Consider the following 17,469-nt stretch of genomic DNA (forward strand, 5'->3'; position numbering starts at 1 on the left):
CGATACTGCACGCCTTGCAGAGTCGCATTAACTTCTTAAAAGAAATGTCCTAACAGTTTCTTCACATAAAATACGAGATGAGAAAGAGAAGAGAGGATTGGTCAGCACCTATTTTGCCAAGTAATTTTTCTATAATTACATGTTGACACAAATACTGCAGTGTGCATTTTTCAACATGAAGTACACAAAAAATCCCAAAAAACATTGTCTTAATTAGCAAAACAAAGCAATGCTTTATTATCCACTTCTTTTTCATCTGGACAGTGAATGCAAAATAACAGAGAAAAAACAGATAAGTTTAGAAGGAAATCCCAATAGGATACTGAACGTAATATTTAACTTTCTTCTTTCCTTAGAGAAGTAGAGGTGCCCGTAAAATTTTAGTCACTATCTGTATCTCTGAAAGATTAGGAAAATAATGTGACCAGTTTACATACATATATTTTAAACATTCATTATAGATACAAAAGTCAATACAGAACTAGCTTAACACAACAAACCCCACTGGCTTTAATGTTAGTAATAAAAAGGTAGAATTCTAATATAAAAAGAAAAACTGCAGGAAAGTATTTGTATTTTTTCCCCCCTCAAAGGTGCAACCAACAACCAATGCATTTTTGCAACTGAGATTCCAGTTGTACAAAGGACTGAGAGATGTATTCTCCTACTTAATGAGACGCATAAATTTCATAAACTTTAAAAGAAACCACACATGCATGAACAGTAGACAGTACCCCTTAAAGAGATGATATTTATAAGAAAGTAATGGTATACCTTAAATGAATACTGGGAGAGGTGCAACACACATTTTGTACTTTCAGAGCTTTGAAATATTTTTTTCCCCTCATAGATTATTTCCCAAATTACCCTGCATTTAAACTAGTTTATTCTTATGAAATGGCAAAGTATTTATTCTAAACAAGCATTATAAGATAGCGATATGATTTTTTTTTTGAGAAGCCCTCAGTATGGATGTTGTATTTATACTGAACTCAAGAATGCAAACCTCCAAAATTACATCTAATAATAACTATACCCTTAATAGCCAATTAACAAAAAATATGTATATAGCTCTAAGGTTAAACAAAATTTAGAGAATATGCTGTTACAAAATATATTTTTACATATTTCCTAAGAAGCAATTCCAACAGTCATTTATGTAGAATTATTTACAGGGAACTCAAAGTTTATAATTTTTAAGCAAACCAGTATGTTGTTTTGAATTTGATAAAATACTGGTGAATACAAGTTTGTGACAACAAGGAACTTTGGGGTTTAGTAAACTTAAAAATGTTCTATACAATCATTAGATGAATCTAAATTATATAAAAAAAATTTGTCTGAACTGGTTAATCTGAATCACTTAATGCATTTTATTTTACTCAAAAGTTCAGATCACCAAGTCAGTGGTACATAGAAGCTGTGAAACAAGTTACCACTTAAATCTTTCAGACACAACAAGCACAGATTGAGTCTGACTGTACCTAATCTATACTTACAGATAGTTTGTTCTTACTTCAATATTATCTTTTTAATAAGCACATATACAAATGTGCTAAAAAAAAAAGAGGCAGCAATAATAAATATTTACTAGAATGACCAGAACTGGTATTTGAGCATAAAGCATCCTGTCATTCATTCTTAAAGCCATATCTTCACTAATTTGTCTTCCTGTTTTAGTAGTCTTCTGTCTTATTAACTTGGAGGGTTACACATCATCTGGAAGTTTCACACCAGCACTGGAAAGGAATGTCTGTTCGATGCAGTCTAGAGATAAAGAAAGAGTTGTACTTCAGTTCACCACCATGATCCACTAGAATAGCATTGCGAAGTGACTAGCAAACCTGAACTTCAGCAAAACAGCAGCCTCCCTACTCACCCATGTCAAGATGGGAGAAAAAACCCCAAACTTTACTGTTATTTTGTTATGATTTCAAAGAATAACTGAGAATATTTTCTAACTGTATTTGTTATTTACTAAAACTAACAGTCACTGTAGAGGAGTCACTGTAGATGAAGCTACCTGTCTGTGCAAGGATAAGGACATTATACTGTGATAGCCATTAATGTGAACTTCCTGTTTCAGTACTTAAGATGCTTCAAAAACATAATATTTATAAATATTATAAATATTTATAAATATTATAAATATTGTTAATATTGTAAATATTGTAAATATAAGCTCTACAAACATTCCACAGATCTTATCAGCCCACAACCGATACATCTCAGTGGTGGTGATAGGTAAAGGAAAAATTCAAAGCCACTGAACTTAGATAGGACAACTCATTAACTTCAGTTTATGCTGGATTAAAGACTGTTTTGTCCCAAAGCAGAACTTTAACTGCAGAAGAGCAAGGAATCCCAGACGACATTATCCTACACTCTCATTATTCTCTTCAAGCTACAGTTCTCAAAGACCATTTAGTCCCAACAACTGTTTTTTAAAAGTAGCATTTTAAAACTTTATTGTACTGAAAGCTAACAGATATTTTCAGCCTTGTCTCTACAAATTTCAGTATTCTGAAGAGATTATACACAGCACTGAGAAGCCATATGTAACTATTGCAAGAAGGAAATACTTCCATGTAGTTGTTAATTTAGATTGGTTACTAAAAGACAATATATGCCTCAGTTAATTAACTTACTACATAATTTTGACAAAATGGCACATGAAAGAGAAATATTATGCTATAGTTATGTTAACAGATTTTTCCATGATCAAGTGCATATTGTATAGTACAGATACTCATCATTACCTGTTTTTAAATGTGTATCACTGTCTTATATAAAAGGAATAAAATGAACTAGGTTTTTTTAAACATATACAGTCCTTTTTTTTTTTACATGCTTCAATAACGTGTTGCTGGTTAATTAATATTGATCCTGTGATCAATCCTGGAGAAAATGTACAAAAACTTTTTTTTTTTTTTTACAGCAAACATAGCTTCTCAGGTAAGTCAAAACAGTCTTTAAGCATTTTGCAAAGTGCAGAGCAATGAAAATGCTGTAATTCTTATTTCTAGGCTTAAATTTATCTCATCATGCAATTTAAATAAAAGAAGTTGAACATAAATAAAGACCCCTAGTTGAAGTTACATAGTGAAGTCCAATAAATCCACTTAACGGATAAAAAGTATTAAAAAAAAAAAAAGAAAAAAAAGAGTGGATATGTGCCAGACTGATTAGTCAGCTACCTGAAGGATACATAAAGCACATTGTTGCATACACAATAATCATACTTGTACATGACTGTCGTAATCCAGTCGTGTAAAGAGAGACAATGCTCATCTATTGTTTGCATGTTCAAACCCATGTCAATCAGATTTAATATGCAGGCAGATTAGTGCTTCCAAACTTGCTGACAACAGGTTGACTACTAAAGCCAGTTTTCCAACACAAAGGACAGTATCCTGACAGGCGGCAGATACTGTTTCTTGCTTCGGAAAAACAAGATGTTCCTCTTCATTTTTGTTACTGAACGTTACTTCAAGGGAGGACTGGAGGCAACAAGATGCATTATTTACTTTCAAATAAGAGACTACACATACCACCGAGTCCATGAAGAATATATGCAGTATTCATGACAGATGTTCAAAAAACATGTAATTGCTGTTTTGTGACAATAGTTTATTTATTTTTAATATTTCATTCGTCTCTATTTTCCTGGGAAAGATAAAAGATGCTTACCTTCAGTACAAGAAAAAAAATCTTGTTCTGTGAGCAGCTGCCATGCTTTCAGACATATTTCTGACTTTAAGATAATTAACAAAGCCTCGAAAGAACAAGAGGAGTCCTGAAAGTGTAGAAAATGCACAAAATAAAGTATATTAACATAAGTACAACACTATCACATGTTATTTTTTTAACATAATTTTTTTAAACCTAGATTATACAAAGTAAAGCAAGGTCTTTATGTATCGTTCACAAATTCAACAAAAAAGTCAGCTTTTATCTTGTGATGACGATTCAGTTTTATGGAAAATTTTGCAGAAATTTTACAGTCATTCTGGGTTCAAGTATCATCTGCTAAAAAGACTGCATGAAAATACTTAGACAGAAGAAAAAAAACCCTGAAAAACAAAAGGATATGATTTGCACATTCTTTTCAATTAGAATTCTCAAAATAAATTACTAGTGTGTTAGAAGACTACCTGAACCACAAAATGTACCTCTAGACATGTGTAAGATAAACATCTTGCAAGTCAAAAGAGTTTAAAAAAAAGAAGACAGAAGGTAGAGATTGCTCTAGAAGTAAGCCAGTACTAAGCTATGGTAGATTATGACTTGAGATTTAACCATTCAGGAAAAAACACCTCTCCAAGAGGAAGAAGAACAACTGTCAGAGAAAATTACTCAAAATGTGTTAAGACAACATTTTTTGTTAACTCCACATTTAAAATTGTTCTAAAATACTTACATTTAACTGCATTTGAAAGTAAATTTCAGCTAAGAGGAACAAGATGTACACACTAGTCACAGAGAAGTTCATTTACAACAACAGTATCTTGGAGATATATGCCTACGTGTATAGATACACGTATGTATTAAGATTCCAAAAGTTCAAAGGAAAATTCAAACTGAGGTTTAACAAGTATAGCAAAGGATTTAATTCTTTCCCCTTTCCTACATGATGCTATTTCTTTCTGTTGTCCTGGATGAGCCCCTGATTTTCTGCTGTGATAATTTCTTTTGTAAATGCTTTTTGCTTGCAATTTTTTTAACTTTCCTTTTGTTGTTTTTTGTTTTTTGGTTTTTTTTAAGTCAAAGCTTCATTAGGATAGACAGAGAAACAATAAAATGACAGAGGATGATCTGCTAACTAGGGGAACTTTACCTAAGCCAGACATGTTTCTGTGATTAAGGCGAATTCTGCACAGAGAGGAAAGCCTTAAGATGTGGACCACAAGTCTACCAGAAAAGCTGTTGCCCAGACATTACCAGAGGTAGTCCCACATTCAACTGAAAAGCAGCTGAAACAGCAAAATGAGGGCAGGCGGCTCTTAAGGTGTTTGATAGCATATTTTCTGCGTTACACATGCTGGACAACCAGTCCAAGTTCAACCATATTTTATAGTTCTCTCTTTAGGAAGGAAAAAAAACCATCCCACTTTACACTGTGTTCCTCAAAAAGAAACACTGGTTAACATTTAAATTTGAAAATTTGAATTGTCTCTCTCCAATTTGTTCACTGTACATGACAGCTCCTAGGAAATTGACCACTTCACTTTTCTGTGACATGTTAGCAGATTTTGTCAGATTTTGAAAGAAGGAAAGGGAACAGAAACCGATAGGTGAATACCAGAAGAGAGGAGATGGCAGTAGGTGGGCTCAAGTATGTCAAAGGGCTATAAAAAAAGACTACAACTCATTCACTTCTGAAGAGATGTTGGACATGCTACTTCTCGTGGTCTAATGGAAAATTTATCTGAACCAACAAAACGCAGATCTGGCTGGCAGTGTTCCCGTGGCATGATAATAACTCCTTCATGTCCTGCTAAGTAGTTTTGTTGGGTCAAATCCTTCTATGGTGTTCCAGTAATCTTGGTATAACCACTTTATCAGTTTAAAAACATTGTTGGTGTATTTCATGCAAAACATTTGTAAGACAAGGGAACACTGACTGCTGGATGAATACTGAATGCCTCACAGTGCCTTTTATTGCAAAGCATATCCTAAACTTCGTGATTTAAAAAAAAAAAATCCTCAAACAATTTAGACTGAAAATAAGGCTTTCCCAAATTAAAATGAGCTTCTTTCTGAACATGTGCTGCAAAAGACTAGTGAAAAGAAGAGCTATAGTTTTTTCCATAGACATGGTGGGGGAAGGTGTTGGGGAAGAACACAATATTTTCATCCTAGTGAAAAAAAGTGTCAAACCTCAATCTCAGGCACCACAAGGCTTGTTTTTAATCAAAGACTTAAATGGAGATGTTTGTGCCTGCAAAGAGTCATTTCACTTCCTACTTCAATACAATCACCTCAAACAATATGAAAGCGTTCAAGGGACTGATGCTGTGATGTGCTGAATATTTGCAGTTTCTACATATTTCAAGCTATAAAGTGCACAACAGTAGAGCAAGGTGAGTATTAGGAAGTTTGATGAATGGCCTCAAACAGTACTAAAAGGCAGATAACGGTAATGTCCTTTAAGACTTCTGGCATTTCTTTCAAGATAAATAAGGAGTTATAAACATTCAAAACCTCAGTGTTGGTTGTTTTGTTTTTCTTTTTTAATTTACTCAGCATTTCATTCTAACATTCACTGTTAGCCATTTAAGTCAATTGACTCAAAGGGAAGAGTGCCACCTACTGAATCAGCAACAGTTTACTGTGCTTCCAGAGTTGGAAACAGAAAATAAAACGGATAGTAGCATTCATTTCTGTAAAAGAAAATGATTTCAGATGACATATTCAAATTACAAAATCCACAGTATAGTGCTTGGGTACATCCTCATTAAAAACAGAGAGAAGAGCAGAATTTGATGCACATAAGACTTTGAACACGGGAAGACAGACCTCTTAAGAGAAAGCTGACATCATGGGAGCACTGTGATCAGCAAGCATGAAGTCATTCTCTCATCCTACTGAGAAATTACTGATGCAGTATGCATTTCAAAGGACTTGAAAAGGACATTTTGTGACCTGTGCACAAAATATCAGACTCCACCTTCCTGATATCAGTCACAATTCTTAAAATTTAATACTTGACATACAGATTTATACATTTAAGTATATATCACTCACTTTTCTGTATGTACTCTACATAAAAACAAAATTTTGTTACACAGTTCTGCACCACTAGATCAGCAGAAGTAGCTTAAAAAGCATAAATTACAAATCTCAGTTAAATACATAATCACTTATGCAGAGCAAAATTTTTTGAGTTGAAGGTTATTTGAATAGTCCGCAGTTCACATAATAACACCACTATGGTAACCAATAACCTTGTGAATACTATGGAAATAAAAACAACACACAAAACTATCAGCAAGTAAAGAAAAACACATAACTAAACATGTTACAGAACTCTTACTTACGATGACATGATTCATCTTTGAATACTTCCACATCAAAACAGAAATGAATTCAATTGCCACTTACCAAGTACAAGAAATATCCACCAAAGCCAGTACTGTCCATTGAAATATCCAGTAAAATAATCTGAAAACTGAAATTCATAGGAGGCTTAGCCGCAGTAAGACAGATGACTAAGACACATTTAACACACTACACAAATACAGAAAGCATGGAGGAGAGAGCAAATTTAAATAAAAGGTATCCTGCTAAAACGCAAAACTGGTATTTGTGCAGCAGTTTAATACACAAAGAACTCATCCAGTGTCAGTTGGTCTGTGGCAAAGTTATTTAAAATATCTAAAAAACGCACGCGTACGTGTGTATATAAAAGAACATATATATATATATGAAAAAAACCCTTGTATTACTTGCTAGTCATGTTACATTTTCTGTTAAAACGAATTGCCACTTGTTGATTTTCTTCTTTTCCCCCCAGTGCCTACCATCCCAAACACATTACAGCAGCCTGCTGCTTTAGATATTAACACGAAAAGCCACATTAGTTTAATCTTATCAGACAGGGATGTTCTGCTGACCTCTCAAAAGAAGAGCTTTTGACCTTCTGTATACCCCCTACTGTTAATCGCTGCCAAGAATACCAGCCCCATAAAGACCCCCAACTCATTAAAGTCTTTTCATTTTCAAACCAGCATTCAGTTCCCAGCAGTGAGCTGAACACAACTAAATGAACCTTGAAGTGGCATTTCAGCTGTTCCTGTTAGTGACCATGGTAGACAGTTTTGTCCTCCCTGTGATGTGCGAGGTAGCTGGAGGGCAGGGTGTGACGGCACTGGAGACAGGTATCTGTGCCTTTACCAGACTCCAGACTTCACGCTTCACTGATAAAAAGGCTAATCAAATGTCTCCAAAACTCACATAATGAGTAGAAATGGAGAGATGTGCGAAAAGTTGCCAGAAGGAATAATCTACTTAGTAGTTTCTGTACACTTTTCATATGCTTCCATCCTGATATCATTCAGTATGTTTACTGCATCCTACCAGAGTGCTTCCTATTTGCCATTTCTAGGACACTTCAGCATATCAACCAAGAAGTGGGGGGAAGAAAGAGTGGATACTGGGCCACATATGCAATGAGATAAAAATCCAAGATATTTTAAAAACTCTAGATATAGCTGGGTTTTTTTCTTCAATTAATCCACATTTCCCCTAGAATAAAGCCAGATCATGTGAATTATTTGAGAGTTTGATCCTGTACTGTATTCATTTCTATCATCAATCCAATACAAAAATATGAATAAACAGAACTATTAAGTTCAATTAAAGAGTTGGTATTCACATTATCCCCATATAAATACTCAATTCCGGGGATTTTGATAACAATATTAATTCCATCTTACTTGATTACCAGTATTTTCAATTCTTTCTCTCTATATATACAGACACACACACACACACATATATATGATGATCTCGAAGGTCTTTTTCAACCTGGTTGATTCTATGATATATATATATGTCTCAATACACTTTTTTAAAAATTACAACTTCATTTAGTTGGAAAGAAGATTTACTGCAACAATCAAATACTGGCCTATGTGCATTACTCTCACACTCTCTGCGAGTAGAATCAGCTATGGCTGTAGAATTTCCCCAACAGCAAAATTGTGCTTTTTTTCTCCAGGCTCTCTCCATCCATGCCACACCCAGTAAAAACTGATAGAGAGAGTATATGTGAACTCAGGCTGCTTAGTCACTATAACGTTTTGTACTACTGAACCTGAGTGAGAAAGGGCAATACAAGCCTCTGGAGGAATTTGAAACAAAGGAACAAAGCCACTTTGTGCACATATCCTTGCTTGTGTGTCACCATTAAAACAACTGTCGACATACACCTCATCAGTTTTCTGCTATTGTCTCTAGGAAGGGAGATAACACAGGAGTACAGTAATCTTCCCTATGAGAAAAAAACATTATAAAACATTATACAAAAAACCCTATTTAATTATAGTCTAGAACACAGTAATTCTTCAGGAAGTTTAACACATACTAATTTTTGTGTTTGTTATGAGCACATTTTCAAGCAGAGAGGAATAATAAAACTGACACAATGAGCAAGTTCTGCCCTCTGATTAGTATGCTTCAAGGCAAGCTGAAAATATCCCCATGTATAGTTGAAAAATTCATGTCTTCTCTTTCCATCTCAACACCTGAATTCCAACAAACATAACAGAATTACATCTGGTCCAGTAGCATTCCCCTGTTCCAAAGGACCAAAAAGGAAATTAAAAAAAAAGCTCCAAGAAGGATGCAGTACATGTCCTGGAAGGACCACACAATCTCTCTACTATTTTCGTACTATCATGCTAAGAGCAAATCAACTTCAGCTACTAACACACACAAAAGGGAAAAATTAAAAAAAAAAAAATCATCACTGGCAGAACATAAAAGATAACTAAGATATCCAAGATCTCTTTCTTCATTAAAAGGGATGAGATTTTAAATGTTGTGTCTCAGATACACAGAATTCAGGCTCAGAAAGAATCATTACATTTTGTCTAGCATCCACTTAGTCAGCTAAGTAACTTCCATTTGGCTAATGCACCCTTCAGAAAAGTATCTAGTCTTACAGTGAAAATATCAAGAAATTCAACATGTAAGATGGTAAAAATGTAAATAACTTCATATTTAATTTTGACTTGATTTGATGGGTATCTTACAAGGAATAGAAGAATCAAATGTAAGGAAGAAATGTTTCGTGATATTCCTTCCCAACAGGCCAAGACATTTATAAATCTTTCATATAGGACGCTATAATACCAGTGATATTTTAGGGACTTGCTCCACTTCCTCTAGACTTATAAATATTTGTGCAAAGACTGAGTCATTCTGCATTTATTTTAGTGGAAATGTGAACATCAAATGCTATGTCAGGTAAAAATAGATTAAGCTTCATCTTTAGTAAGCATATATTATACAGCAAGTAAATTCTCTCTAAAGACAAAGTTAGGAAAATTCTAGGCTCTCTGTTAAGCTCTAGCATTTAACATACTGTTTTTTAATTCTCTTATCATATAGCCTTGAATAAATTGTTATGGGTTTGTTCTACAAACAGAGTCTGTACACTGTGAATCAAGAAACGTACCCGTACAATGAGAATCCATTTGATCAGGGAGAGACCAAATCCACAGATTGCACCATACCTTCCAGCTATAGTATTTGTTATACAGAAGGATAAACAAAATCCAATCCAGTTGAAAATAAACGCCACTATAAAATAAAAGAAACAGTAGCCTGTGTTAATCTGTATACCTAAGCAAACAGACTTAACAGTAATTTCACTTTTAAACTACTAAGGACATGCTTACACAGTTAATTCCCTTCCAGTAATTCAGGCTTTCAGAGACTGACTTTGAACCCAGACATTCCCCATGGTGTAGTCACTTAATGACAAAGCAAATGGTAAACAGGTTGGAACCTACTGCTTTACAAAAGAGAAAATGCCAACATAAAATAAAGCATTACATTGTAACAGACACCTGACCAGACTACACTAGAGATGAAGGGCAAATTCACACAAAGAATTTTAACATACAAGATTCGGATTAAAACAAAAAAACCCTCACTATATTTTTATAACCAAAAACATAGTTACATGCACACATACGTGCATGTACCAAGGTTGCATATTCAGCTTTATCCAGTTTGGATCAAATGGAATAAAAGTATTCACTCTTGCCCTGTAAACATAGTGTAGAAATGAAGATAAGGTGAGAAGTTGATGTTTCATGGGTAACTGTCTTCTCCTTTAGATCTATATTCAAGCATAAGAGTTTTACACAGAAGCTCAAGAGTTTAGGAGTTTTACACAGAAGTTCAAGAAATCAAGGAACAAAAAGGATATTGAGTATAACTACCACTATTGCTCCAACTAACAATTTTATACAACTCTTAGCAGTTTAATAACTTAAAGTTTCAAATCTGCACATGTAGTTGGAAATCAACATCATCATCATCTGTATCAACTTCAGTTTGCATGTATTATATCAAGGTGTGGGAATTCACAATTAGGGTAATATCCCAGCTCTGGGAGTCAGTGAGGGTATCTGAAAAGAAAACAACCAAATAGAAGAACTGAAGGAGCTGTTGTAAGAAGACAACTCAGGAGAGTTCTGGAGAGAACAAGACACTGGAAAACTGAAAACCTTAGAGAACTCCACAGTAAACACAAAAACCACAGAAGAGGAAAGAAGGAATGGAAGAGGGGCAAAGGGAAACAAAACCCCTGCATACAAATCCTTAATGTTTTAAATCCCTAAACTTAGCCACATAAAACTCAGACATTAAATCACTACAGGAAAAAAAGTCTGTCTTTTCAGTTAAAGCTTGAATGCAGAACAGTAAGAACAGAAAACTGCTCAGTAGTTTTCTTTAAGTAAATTTTGAAGTATTATTTATAAACAACCACTATTTTTATAATTTAAAATCTTGTTACAACTCCTTCAACAATCCATGTGAAGATGGCATGATTTGCCCACAAATGCAGAATTAGTCTGTAAAACTGCAGTGGAATTCCATGAACTGTAAAGACACTGAAGTTCCAAGAGAAGTTTTAGAAGACTTCACATCAACATAGTCATGTAGTACAAGTGAGAAAACATCTTGCTTTGGTCAGAGCCACAGGCAATAGATGGTGGCAATGAGAATTCTTACTTTTATACTAATTACTAATCTTTACAAAAAAAAAAAAAAAAAGGGAGGGGGGGAACCACCTTTAAATAAATGCTGATCCAAATTGGCATTAAAAAAAACTACAGAGCAAAATTGTGACCCTAACATTTACCTATCTTTCCAAAACACAGATAAAGCACTTATATTTGAGAAAGCCTGATTACGCTGTTTTAAAAATAGGATTTCCCTATTTTAAGCAAGCTCTCCAAACGTTATTGAATGCATCCTCTGTTCTTGTCTCAGCACAAGAGTTCACTGCTCTTTCTCTCCACTGCTCAAGCTACAAAGGGTGACTGTGATTATGGCTCCAAAGACATGTATGTTAAAAAGGACAGAAGACAGATGTGCTTCCAATGGACTACACAGACTAAAGAATATGTACAATTTTAATAGTTATATATTAAAATTAATAGTTATAATTAAGTAACTAATAAGTTATAGTAGTTATATATTAAATATTCTATATATTTAATAGTTATATATTAAAAAAAAATCTATAGTAGCTGAACTCATTTGTACATGCCTTATAAAAATTACAGATTTCCCAATACATGAGGAGAGAAAATTAGTTCTTATAATCTAAGTCAAACACAATGACAATTTTACCCTCCTTTCAACTTAAGCTAAATGAATATTCAAAATAGAATCTACAGCCACTGGAGAAGTATTTGATGGATATTTAATACTGAGATATTTGCCCAGTTCTTGAAAGAAGAGGCATCAGCCTGTTCCAATGTTGTTCAGAGTAAGTTTTTTTCTTCTTTAATCAGTGTGCTGTTCCATCAAGTTATATAAGGAGACAAGACAAACTATACAAAAGTTGTAGACTATGGAAGTTTAAACATCCCAGTAAGAGTGAGGCATACAGAGAAGAAAAATCTCATTATTTAAGTTTTTATTTGTAACCATCTGCTAGAAAAACTGTACAGTAAGGACCTATTCAAAATTCCCTGTCTTCAGCAGCATAAGGAATGTTACTTCCACCTCTGTAAAACTCAGACAATATATTAGGGAAATTCTCCCAATACTGCCTTGTTGTTGCATCATTTTAACAAACTTAAGATTGGCAACAATAATATCTACATGTTTCCAGTCTTTCCCATTACATCTCTCTCACATTCCACATCCTGTTGCTACTCCAAAAATCATCCTCCTTGTCTCATTCTGGTTGCAAAAGACACTATTTGCATTCAGAAATGCATCTCCTGCTTTTGAGCAGACTGAAATTCCTTCCAATTGCTTTTCTCTACATCAAGATTAACCTCATTTGCCTATCTGTATATCTTTTTCCATCATGTGTATCCATGTGTATCTTCTGCCAGCCATGCAAGTTCTCTGAGCTTTACCCCTTACGCTGCGCCTGGTAAGAGTTACTACAGTTCATTACTGTCTCAACTAATTATTAATTCTTGCAGTTAAAGTTGTTCATAATTTTCAACCCTATGTTGCTATAGAGAAGCTACAGCACAAGTTTCCCTTACCAAGCCGAGGGAGAAAATAGACTCTAGAGGACAGTGACTAGTAAAAGGAACTATCTGTTAATTTCTCTAAAATTACCAACTTGCTTCTCTATCTACTAGGAACAACTAAGCTGTACAGTTGTAACAAATGTATCCTCCGCTATTTGTCTGCAACCAGTCACTTTGTGAAATGTAAATGACACTGCTCAGTTGTTAAAGAGATGACCTCATCCTTCGTATCACTTCAGCTCCCATTAGATTCCCGCACAGACAATATACCTGCTGTGACACTAATACATGCTACCATAAGAAAAGCCATTCTTAACACTGAGATAGAAAGCCTAATGAGCTGCTACAACCACATCATGGTTTTAACTAAAAAAAGCATTCTTAACTTCTGTTTGCCCATTGTCTTCCTGCAGCCAGGTTCTGTGTGCATCTTCTAGACACCCGTTGCAAAACACACCACTCTACAACAAGAATGGTTTCTTATCCCAAGAGTGATTACATTCCTACTTGAGCCCAACTTTGAACTACTGTTGACTTTACATTAATGAATTTCAGACATTTAGATGAAACTCAGGTTGACTGCACTGGCATCATGATTTCAGTTTCTTCCTTTGATACTCTAGCACCATACAGACAAGTGAGACTGATAAAACTATCATTTTTGAGTGTCACTCCTGAAGTGACACCGAGAGGAGACAGTAAGTCTATATCAATGTAACTGACATAAGAAGAATATAAAAAATAGTGTTATCTCCTCATGACCACAAAACTCATGATGAAACACAGGTAAGTTGGTTTTTTGGGAGGAGGGTTGCACTAAAGGTTTTTTCTAATAAAAAGTCTTCTTGATATCCAATGCAGCACCCATATTTATGCTGTATTTCCCTTTAAGGTTTTCAGCCAAAATACAAAGCATAAGAGTTTTGAGTTGTACGTACTGAAATTCATCAGGAGATGAAACGATGTCAAGCATATTATACCAAATCTGCTTTTCCCCCAGTTGTTCTTGCACTTCACTTGCTGATTTTTACTGAGCTTTCCATAGCCACACAATTATCACCTACCTTAAGTTTGTATTCAGCATCATGAAAAGAAGCCAGCAAAACTAGTCTGAAGACTTATGCTGGTTCCAAATTTTAACCATGGCTCAAGATTATATTATAAGATTATAATGGCAATTACATATACAAAAAGCAACCATGCTCAGTTATATTCTTTATTCCACAATTTGTCCAATTGCTTACTATTTTAATATATAGCAAACACCAAAGATCTTAATGCTTCATGGTTGGCCTAGACTTACTAAGTATACTGCAACAATATATAATACTCTCCAGATCTTCATTAACCACTAGAAATTATTCTTCCCATTCCTGCACAGAATTTATTCCATTCTTCAACTGTAACATGTTTTTGATTCTTCCTGAGGGCTCACCTACATATTGATAATGATCGCTAGAAGTAGTGGTTATCAGCTTCCACAGATAACAGACAATTTTTTTTTCTACTTAGTGATTAATGTTCAGAAACTTTCCTAGTCAATTTATTCCTATTGCTTCATTATCCTTATTGGTAAGTTTGTCTTAATGCCCAACTGGAAGCTTCCTCATTCCAAATATTTTGTATTATATCTAGTGCATATGGAGAAACTATAAGTCAAATTCTTTCTATAGTAAGAGATGTTAGGTGATTGTCTATGAAGGTCAGCGAGGCTCTCCTAATAACCAGACAGAAATAAGCACCCACAGAACAGTTCCTTTATCTCCTTCCAACATCCAAAATTTTAGTTAAGTGACTTCTCCTCAGTTTCTCTTGCATGACTAAGGGAAACCTGCATAACGTTTGTGATGTAGACATATAGAAGTCAGGTTTCCTTAATTCACACAGAGGAATCCTCCCACAGGACATTTAACCACACTTCCCGCTCCTCAGGAAGCATACACCAGGAGGCTATGTTCACCCTAAGCTTGCACAACAACTCTGCCTTCCATCTTGGGCCCTCTTGAAACCCTCAACATAGGTATCCCTAGCAGTGTGAAGTTTGTTTGAGGCATCTAATAGCTTTGAAAACTGTATGAACATTAGTCTACAAAACCTCGGCATGATTATTATCTGTTCCAATACAGCATCTAGGACAACATGTACATTTACATTTCCCCGTGAAAGACTTTATTGGTATGAGTTGTATACAGTGCTTAAATTGCCCAGACGCTCAAAAAGAACAAATCAGATCTCTGTATGAGAACTTCGACTTCAGCTGCATGACTGACCAATTTTCTTCATTTCTTCCTCCTTATTAACCCATCTGTGGAGTTCAAATTAATATTCATTTTTCCTACATTGCAGGGACAACCCAAAACTCCCTTACATGGTTTCCAAGAATCTGGATGAGCTCTGCAATTCTTCTTGAGGCCCACAGGAAGAAAGGTTGGTTGATATTTCTAAACCATTCCTTAAATACAAAAGACAACCATATAAGCCCTTTATTAATATCCAAAAGGAGCTCCTTCAGATAATGTACCAGGATGAGCCTATCAGACATAATTCAAAAAACTTCCACTAAAGGCAGATTAAGCATGAAAACAAACCCTTGGGTCATGACAGTTACTTGTATTATCACAATTACATCTGTGTTCAAAACGGAAAGAAAGAGCTCAGAAATTCTTTTCTTTTGTTGTGCATACAAAAAAAATTACTCCGAGAAACTCACCTATTAATAATTTCCTCTGGCATTCTGGAAAGTTTCTACTATGCTCTATAAGGCACAGTCCACTTAAAAATACATAATATAAAAAAATATATGAAGTGGTCTGATAGCGAATTTTTTTTGCATTTGCCATTCACAGTAAAATGAATATATTCACTAAAATATTTATTTACATCAAAATGAGAAACTGACAGACACCAGCCCTGACCAATAGAGAGCAGAGTCTCACCAATGTAACCAGACTTCAGAGCAACAACAATGAATAATTGATCATAATACGATTTTACCACGTATTACAAATAAAATGTGTTGTTTTTCAAGTTTTAACACCAAGTTTCTGAATCGAGCAGAAAAAACCCCAGCTGTTCACACAAAGGACTTTTATTCTTTAGAGTATATTGTCTCATTCTCTTTAGTTATGCTAAACAGAACAGTACTTTATAACTGAGATGGGAAACAGGTTTTTAACTCACATGCACCAGCTCCTAAAACAAACAAAAAACCAAAAAAAAACCCAAACAAACAGACCTGGCCACTAGATGGCCTCTAGACAGCAATTTTATGCAACTTGGGCAGCTACCACTAGATGGTGGTTACATATCAGTTAGTGGTTGCAATATGCAGGTAAGTTCAGTAAGAAGTTCATCTTACTATACTTCACTTGAATAAAATGAAATTAAAGAACATTAACTTACTGTTATACTTAAAGGCATCTCACCCTCCTCCAAACCCTGAGATCTTTCCACCAAGGCTGCACTTGACAGTCAGCAGTGAAGGTGGGAGTACACATCTGGAACAAGCCATTCGTTCATGCTCCTCTCACTAGAGAACAGTTCCTGATCCAGTTTTCCTACATTTTAGCTAAGTGAGGGAACTTATTTTAGGCTCCCTGTGATCTGCCACCCCTACTCACATCATTTTAACATACCCCACCCTGAAAAAAACCCAAAAAAGATAGCCTTACTGTAAATTTCATTTTAATTCCTGCTCTCCTAATTCTACATACATCAACGTTATAGAGACTTATCTCCTTATTGGAAGGACATGAATACACCATCTGCTATTTACAATATACCCTCATTATGTTGAGCTCATTGTTCATCTAGTTCTCCAACTTTCCTAAGAAAAACTACTGAAAATCAGTATTACAGGTCTAACTGCCATGAGTTTTTCGTGAACTCCTCATACTATGAGAACAGACAACAAGTAAACTTTATCAATTTCCATATGTGAGTGAAGTTTGCAGTAACAGTCTCAGAATAATCAAGAAAAAGTACGATCTACAGAGTATTTTTGTCAAAAGTGTAAAATTAGTGCTCTGTGCAGTCAGACTCAGCTAAACATTTATTTGAAGAGAAAGGTGCCAGTTTATCCATGTAAACATGGATAGATAAAGGCAGACACAAGGTTCTGGACATGTAGATTTGGACAACTGTGACTTTAAGGACCTAAGACACATCAAAGCCAACAATTCCCTTGACCTCCAACTGCAGTGCTAATGAAGGCCTTAACCAGGATTTAAGA

General features: G+C 34.9%; 1 protein-coding gene across 3 annotated transcripts in view; it reads right to left on the reverse strand.

Annotated features, from left to right (window-relative positions):
* Window positions 1-209: 209 nt before the first annotated feature.
* Window positions 210-17,469, reverse strand: part of NDFIP2 (Nedd4 family interacting protein 2) — a 45,757-nt gene continuing 28,497 nt past the window's right edge. For 2 of the 3 annotated variants that reach the window (XM_027646097.1, XM_027646084.1), the window contains 4 exons: window positions 10,184-10,308; window positions 7,105-7,171; window positions 3,691-3,796; window positions 210-1,767 (listed from right to left, as the gene is read on the reverse strand). In XM_027646097.1, the coding sequence (XP_027501898.1) occupies window positions 3,693-3,796; window positions 7,105-7,171; window positions 10,184-10,308 (296 nt within the window). In that variant the 3' untranslated portion in view covers window positions 210-1,767; window positions 3,691-3,692. The remainder of the gene's footprint in view (window positions 1,768-3,690; window positions 3,797-7,104; window positions 7,172-10,183; window positions 10,309-17,469) is intronic. The other variant, XM_027646092.1, reaches the window with a different exon arrangement.

Source organism: Corapipo altera, unplaced genomic scaffold (genome assembly GCF_003945725.1).
Source record: "Corapipo altera isolate COAL_440 unplaced genomic scaffold, ASM394572v1 0, whole genome shotgun sequence".
Taxonomy (NCBI): Eukaryota; Metazoa; Chordata; class Aves; order Passeriformes; family Pipridae; genus Corapipo; species Corapipo altera.